The following is a 7,369-nucleotide window of genomic DNA, read 5'->3' on the forward strand; positions in this document are numbered from 1 at the left end:
GCCGAAGCAGTAGAAAATCAGAGATTGTCAATCTTTTTCAATCTCCGATCGTGAGAGAATCCGGCCATCCGGCCTCTCTCCGCGCCACCGCCGACTGCGACACCGCCACCACACTGACTCTAATTAGCGCGTCCACTGTCTGTATTCCATCGCGGCTGCTTACTCTGCTCTACCTGTATAGACCTCTCATTTTTTGCTGCAAATAATGCACCCTTTTGGAGGCACACCCCGCTGCCCGCGATGCAGCAAAGCGGTCTACGCGGCGGAGCAGGTGCGTCTGCTCTGATCCGTCTGCTCGATCTTGAATCTCATGAAGCAATTAGGTCATGGGTCCGGGGCGAAAGGTACGTTCAAGGCCGGCTTCCAGCCTCGCTGTTAGCTGACCCCATTGTCCGTCAAGCTTTACCATAAAGTGAGCAGTCTTTGACTCAATATTCCGCGCTTTCTCAACCTCGTGTTCGCGGATGACAGCCTTGCCTGACCTGCGCAATATGTAATAAGCGGCTAGATTCATTGAGTCTTCTCGAGCACGATGAAGAGGTACGTCCGCGATATCAGGGTCACGTCGCTCTCAGCTCATTATGGGGGCTCTCATAGGCGTATTGGTGAGTACCGTAGATGCTGTGGACCCGCGAGGTGCTTACTGTTCACAGCAAGAACTGCCATTCAAAGACTTTCGGGACTCGTGACCTCCGGCAAGCCAATCTGCCCCACCGCGATGACCCAGTGCCATCTCCTACACGGCGCTCATTCTCGCCGCCACCTCTGTCCCCGACGAGGACGAACACAGGCAACTCGCTTTCTCCCTCGCTCATCACTAGTCATGTCACTGGGAGCAGCAATCTTTCTTACCAAGAAAGAATTGGGCGGAAGAACACTTCCTCCCCGCCGCCCATGTTCAAGCCCACGCGAAGCTTAAGCCCTACATCCCCCACATTCTCGTCCTTCTCCGCTCGGTCACTGGGTCGCCAGGACGCCGGTGAGGCAGCTGAGAACGGGAACGGCGACGAAGCGCTGGACACTATTTCTGAAGAGCCGCGGGCTGGGAATAGGAACGGAGATGCGGCGCGGAGTGCGAACACGCCTCTGAATCCCTCTTTCACCGGTCGAGGCGGGCCGGGGAATCCTACAAAGTATGCGAGCACTCTGGGACGGTCGAATTCGTCATTCAGCGCCTCTCTACCATCCCTTGTACCCACTATGACTGGGACTAGATACGGCGCTGCGTTGGGCGGCGGGACATCGTCGCCATCGAAACAGTGGGGTGGGGGAACACCGGTTTGTCCGAAGTGCGGGAAGAGCGTCTATTTTGCCGAACAGGTATTTCCATACCCGTCTATGTATCGGCTCTTGGTGCTCATGCGCATGGAAATTTGCGCGCTAGGTCAAGGCTGTAGGCAAGACGTATCACCGAGCGTGTCTGCGGTGCACGGGGTGCGGCACTTCGCTGGACTCCACTAGATTGACCGAGAAGGAAGGAGTACCGTACTGTCATCGATGCTACAGCAAGGTAAGCGTTGTAGACCGGCCAAGCCTAGTTACTATAGCTTGCTGACGTCTCCGGTACAGTTATACGGACCGGCTGGAAGTGGGTATGCCCTGCTTGGCAAAGCCGGCGGATAAGGCGTCATTTGTCACATCACCTGAGTTGATTCGGTTAACCTATACGACTATACCCATCTTGTAATCTTGGAGCTCGAAGACATCGTGCCAGAGGGCAGCGATGCACGCCTACGTTGTGAATGTATCGTTATGTGATTTTCATGGACGACTTCTCCTGACTTTATCCTTCCCCTGACTGAGAAAAACTGTATATCCGCATCACTGAAAATATTCAAACATATCTCAGTTTACGACCTGATGGCTTTCAAAGCTGGCTTGAGTGTGGAAGCATAGTCGAATTATGTAGTTAGTTGCGGTGGACCCATTTGTGGCCGTGGCTGTTCCCACGCCCGAACTTCGAAGTTGCATCATGGATCCAAGATTGCCACAAGATTGCCAAGTCAAGCATTGACTACCGCCACAAACTAGCCACTCGCTACGGTACGTTTCCTGCCTATGACGTTTAGTACCTGCAAGCGACAGTGGGACTGAGACGTACGGATAGAGGCTGGCATCTGTATACTGTACCAGAACCATGGAGGGAGCGACATTCTCACCGAACCTGCCTTACGTCCTGTTCTTCCTCTACATCGAACCATTCTCGACCATAGTTGGGGCTTATTACGCTCACTTGCGTCCTCTCGAATACCTGAAACTGACTCACGCGTCGTCTGCTCCTGCGACCTCGCTCGGAATACCGGTGGGGACGCAGGTCGTCCTCAGCCAACTCGCCAACCTGTACCTCCTCTTTGCACTCAACGAAGCGCTGGTCTTGCGCTCCACGCGTTCTCTCAAAACCTGGAGGACCCTTTTGACAGGGCTGCTCATCGCGGACTTTGGTCACCTGTACAGCATTGCTTCCCTAGGGACAGGTATGTTTTGGAAGTTTTGGCAGTGGAATGCCATCGACTGGGGAAACATCGGATTCGTATACTGTGGCGCACTGATGAGGTGTTTAATCCTGTCTGGGGTAGGAGTCCGGATAATAGGGAAAGACAAGAAGGCGACAACCTAGTGGAATGGCACATTACGATACTCTTCGTATTCATAGGAACTATGCGCGGATTCGTACTATAAGTCATATGCACTCCAGGCGGACAATAAATAAACATGAAACAGGTTTGTCGTGAGCTAAGAAGCCAATTCAAAAAATCGCAGAGCGAAGAGCGGATACATCACAAGTAAAGCATCAAGTCTCAACCTTCCCATCCTACTCGTACCGAGGCGGAGGTTCATCATTCAATGTAGAAAGTTGCGCTTGCATCCTGTGCATCTCCTCCTGCATCTGCCGTATCTGGGACCTTAACTCCTCCTCAGCGCTGCTCATGGGAGTAGGAGCAGCGGCACTTTCAGCATGATTCGCCGAGCTTGGCGGACTCCTCTGTTGTAGTAGCGCCAGCGACTCCTCGTGCTCTGCCACCATCCGGGCGAGCTCCTGCTGCCTTTCCTGCGCTTTCAGCAGTGCTTTATCGTTCCTGCCATGCTTGCTAGACGATTTGGTAACAGAGCCTGACGAAGACCCTGGACGGTGATCTGAGGGCACGGGGGTCGTATTGGGGGTGTTAAGTGGGTGAACAGCCATGAGGGACGTGTTATCTGGCGGTGGAAATGGCGATACATGATTGATATACGGAGAGACATCCATGGCATCGAATGGGCCACCGAGCGCCCTTTCAGGATCTGTCCCCAACATGGAGTCGCCCTCAGCTTCCGAGCGCAGATCGACCTTCTCCCCTCTGGCCCTTTTGACGCGGACGGTGTCCCCTCGCTCATGAGCTCGGATTCGCCGACGCACCCGCCACCACATGAGCGCGACAAGTAGCAGAAAGAGGGCGACTAAGCCGCCTGCTACCCCTCCAGCGATGGCGCCCGTATCGGTGGTATGTCTGGACGACCGGTTTATAGTGGTGACGCCAGTTCCCGAGATGTAAGGAGAGGATGATGAAGTCTGTTGGTCGTTTCCAGCAGGATGCGTGGCGGTATTCCCGGAATCACCTGCGCTAGTTGTTCTCGAGTCGGTGGGACTGCTGTGACTCGGGGTTATACCAGCGGGTACAGGTTGGCCAGCTGGCGCTGTAACTTGTGAAGAGTCGGAAGACATCACCGCTGCGCTTGTGTGCGACGACGAAGATTGTCGTGCTGAGAAGGGGAAGAAACGTGAGTCGCAGAGGTAGAAATAAGAGGACGAAAGCCGAACCTCGCTGGACCCGCGCATCTGCGTTCCTTGGCTAGCGCTTCTTCTGGGGCGCTACAGCCTACAGATATACTGTACCGTGATGGCATCGCGATTGATAATAACCCCGCAAATAAGGCCGTCGGTAACTGTGCAGCTAGTGGCGGCACGCGTACGGCACCGATGAGGTAGAGGCGGTTGGGAACTCACTGCATAGTACACAGATGCAAAGCCTTGTAGGCACGTCGTTACGAATGATAAATCATGTCGTTCTCTATGCATCCCCTGTGAAGACAAGTAATTATCATTCGTATCACTTACTGCAAGCATTGCTGAAACCATGGCATGAGAATCAAGCCCCCGACAAGGGCGGGTTGCCAACTCAGACTCTAAGCGAAAGGTGTCGACCAGGAGCGGTGCACCGCCACTAATCAACGGGATCTCTGCTGTCGATTTGCATCATCAGCACTCATTACGTCCCTAGCGCTCTCTTTCTCAACCGTAAGGTTTACTGGCAGTACATAGACGTCGACATTAGTATAAGCTTGAGGACAACTGGTCGCAGGAAAGCAAACGCACTCACCCGCAATGTTCCGTCTGTTTCGAAATTCCTTTCACCGCATTGACAATGATATCTCCGGTCGTAGTGATATCGTAGATCACAATGATTCACACATCGACCGCACAACAACACGTGCCGCGCTCAAAGTCAAGGCATCGAGGGGGCTTCCCCATCTGCCAGTCCACCAGCGAGCTCCTGCTTCCGCACAGCTTCTTTGCACAGGAGAGTGGTCCTACGCCCTTGCCCCTTTGTACTAGAGGCTGAATGTCTTCAGACCGGCGGGAACGCGGAGCCCTGCCTCAGTGTTTCCTAAGACGGTGCTATTGATGACCCCTGTAATGGTTACTGCTAGCATCATCCTTTTCTCCACCTCTCATCCCGCTGACCCGGATGGCGTCGTTGTCTGTGTGCCGTCGACAGCGCACAAATGCGATGGCCGGCAGAATCAGCACATCAACAAGTGATCAACACAACGAGAAGAATCTTCCGTGTACGAGTACTATGTGGGCCGTTCGATGGAGAAGGCGACCCGCCACCCATGGTCGCTAAGTATCAGAGGGAGAGTGGTCTGGATGTACGGACCGCGAAGCTTAAGGAGGAGTTTAAAGTTACAGTGCACAGGCAGCCCACTGGCTGTTCTACAGCCCAGTACTCAACAGACTAGACTATCTAGACATGGTTGCTTGTTCCCTATACGGACATTTGATCGCATCAATACTGAGTGCCGACCCAACGTCGGTCTGCAATTGATCCGTTCCCGGACCGGTACCGCAACCCGTTCCGACTAGCTTGGTAGGAGATGTCCATCGCTGCCATCGCACCTTTTCATGAAGTTTGGAAGCCAAACGAGGTGACAGCAAATAAAGGAGCACATTGCACCATTTGTTGTTGTTGATACGGACTTACAAGTACTGCAGCCTGCACGACGGCTCGATGTGCCAAATCTCATCGCTCTTCCCCTTGACTATGATAGACAGCGGCCCATGGTCCTGAGTACAGATTGCTGAGCAATGATGCATATATATGGCACACCTATTCTATTCTCTATCCTCCCACACTCCCCGCCGGAATTCAACATACTTAGCTGTCCCTTCAGTACCTTATCTCCGCATGAGCGCATTTACGGAAACGTGAGTACCCCGAGTGCCCTCGCTTCCCATCGTCATTGCACCGGCACGCGTAGCCAAATGCTAGTATTCTCTTATACCCCAGCCGAACCTTCCCAACTCCGAGACGAAACAGTTAGCAGACGCACCTCCGCGATTTGGGCCACCGTCCACCACAATGCCCTCTTGGTCGAATACTCCCTCCGGCACAATGAAAGCCGCCGTACTCACCAAGCCCGGCGCGTCCCCACCCTCCGCCTGCTTCACCATCGACACCGCCTACCCGAAGCCCACCCTGCCCTCGGAGAAGTGGATCCTCGTGCGCGTCTACGCGGCGGGCCTGAACCGCGCCGAGCTGCGCGGGCGCAACAACGAGCCCCCCGGGACACCCGAGTTCGGGCCCTTCCAGGCCGAGTTCCACACCGACCCGCCGGCGATCCTCGGCGAGGAGTTCGTCGGCGTCGTCGCGGTCGCGGGGAAGGAGACGAGCTTCCGGGAGGGCGACAAGGTCAGCGCGTGGATATATGGCGGCGGGAAGGCGCATGACGGCACGTACGCCGAGTATGCGCTGTGTCTGGGAGAAAGGGCGGTCAAGTTCGAGAGCAGCCTGCCGTGGGAGGTGCTCGGCGGGATTCCGATGAGCATGTGGACGGCGTACGCGAGCTTGTTTGAGAGCGCAGAGACGAAGCCTGGGGCGGTGGTCGTCGTGCATGGTGGGACGAGTTCGGTCGGGATATGGGCGATTTTGTTGGCGAAGGATAGGGGGTGCACGGTCATTGCAACGACAAGACAGCCGGGCAAGTTGGACAGGTTGAGAGCGGCAGGAGCAGACCATGCATTGCTGGACGACGAGTCACTCGTGTCGAAGGTCCGGTCGCTCTACCCAAAGGGTGTGAATACGGTGTTCGAGCTCGTCGGCCCCGACAAACTGGAGAAGGTCGCGTTCCCGATGCTCGCGAGGCACGGGGCGTGTGTGGTCTCCGGTATATTGACCAAAGTCTGGGCGCTGCATGACTTCACGCCAGCGATGATACCACCTACCAGAAAACTATGTTTCTTCACCTGCTTGACGGGAGAAGACATTGAGGGCGCGGAAGAGGTGTTGCAGGACGTCATCAACAAAGTCGAGAGCGGAGTCTTCAAAAAGGAAGTGTACCTGGACAAGGTTTTCAAGCTGGAAGATATTGGAAAGGCGCACGAGTACATGGAAGAGAACAAGGCAGTTGGAAAGGTCGTCGTTACTATTGATCAGCAAGATCATAGCACGGACAAGCTGTAAGATTATAGTCGTAGTGTACGGCTGTCTTTCACGTGTGTAGATACCCCCGGCAGCCCGAGGCTTCTGTATTGGTTCCACTCGTATTGTTTCAGCCAGTATAAAGCTGCAACTACCAGACACTCCGAGCATGCCACAAGGTGCAATGATGAAGCCCAGAAAGTCGACCCCACTGGGAGGTCACACCGCCGAACGCGTTCGCGAACTGCAAATGCGAACGTGAGAACCACACCACGGTGCACGTGGGCGCGTGTCGATTCTGTGGCTCTGTCCACCGGCTACAGACGCGTACCCCTTCTGCTTATGATAAAATCTGCATAGCCTGATGGTTTTAACTTGTAAGTTTATTGTATCAGTCTGTGAGATTGAAATTGCTGGGTTATTGTAAAAAAAATGTGGTGAGTAATCGAAGCTGTCTGTCCAATTGGGGTCACACGAACCCATTGAAGCCCCTTCCGTGCCCTCCCCCTAACAGTTTCCATGGTCAATACTACTGGCATTGCATTGAAAATGTGATGGACAACTTGAAATTCATGGAAACTACTCTATTCACGTCATCAATATCCCTGGTATGGTACAATAATATGTGCATAACAAACTGTATTTTATGGATTGAAAGCATAGCCGCCATTGCCTTTCTCGCTCAATAA

At 54.1% G+C, this 7,369-nt stretch overlaps 4 protein-coding genes across 4 annotated transcripts; 3 read left to right on the forward strand and 1 right to left on the reverse strand.

The window, feature by feature from the left end:
• Positions 1 to 205: 205 nt before the first annotated feature.
• On the forward strand, positions 206 to 1,852 carry GLOTRDRAFT_116032 (LIM-domain-containing protein; the record flags this gene model as incomplete). Its single annotated transcript, XM_007867678.1, has 7 exons — positions 206 to 271; positions 324 to 344; positions 401 to 412; positions 472 to 540; positions 658 to 1,320; positions 1,385 to 1,510; positions 1,570 to 1,852. 7 exons carry the CDS (start codon positions 206 to 208, stop codon positions 1,621 to 1,623), a joined length of 1,011 nt encoding a protein of 336 aa, XP_007865869.1. The 3' UTR covers positions 1,624 to 1,852.
• A 285-nt stretch (positions 1,853 to 2,137) lies between these two features.
• On the forward strand, positions 2,138 to 2,617 carry GLOTRDRAFT_105762 (uncharacterized protein; the record flags this gene model as incomplete). Its single annotated transcript, XM_007867679.1, has 1 exon — positions 2,138 to 2,617. One exon carries the CDS (start codon positions 2,138 to 2,140, stop codon positions 2,615 to 2,617), a length of 480 nt encoding a protein of 159 aa, XP_007865870.1.
• Positions 2,618 to 2,812: 195 nt separating this feature from the next.
• Positions 2,813 to 3,703, reverse strand: GLOTRDRAFT_93386 (uncharacterized protein; the record flags this gene model as incomplete). The annotated part of the gene is made up of 1 exon (XM_007867680.1): positions 2,813 to 3,703. The coding sequence occupies one exon, from the start codon at positions 3,701 to 3,703 to the stop codon at positions 2,813 to 2,815; it is 891 nt and encodes a 296-aa protein (XP_007865871.1).
• Positions 3,704 to 6,033: 2,330 nt separating this feature from the next.
• On the forward strand, positions 6,034 to 6,883 carry GLOTRDRAFT_111022 (NAD P-binding protein). The gene has a single exon (XM_007867681.1). It carries the CDS (start codon positions 6,081 to 6,083, stop codon positions 6,720 to 6,722), a length of 642 nt encoding a protein of 213 aa, XP_007865872.1. The 5' UTR covers positions 6,034 to 6,080; the 3' UTR covers positions 6,723 to 6,883.
• The last annotated feature ends 486 nt before the right edge of the window (positions 6,884 to 7,369 follow it).

This window comes from Gloeophyllum trabeum, assembly GCF_000344685.1.
Source record: "Gloeophyllum trabeum ATCC 11539 unplaced genomic scaffold GLOTRscaffold_00006, whole genome shotgun sequence".
NCBI lineage: Eukaryota > Fungi > Basidiomycota > Agaricomycetes > Gloeophyllales > Gloeophyllaceae > Gloeophyllum > Gloeophyllum trabeum.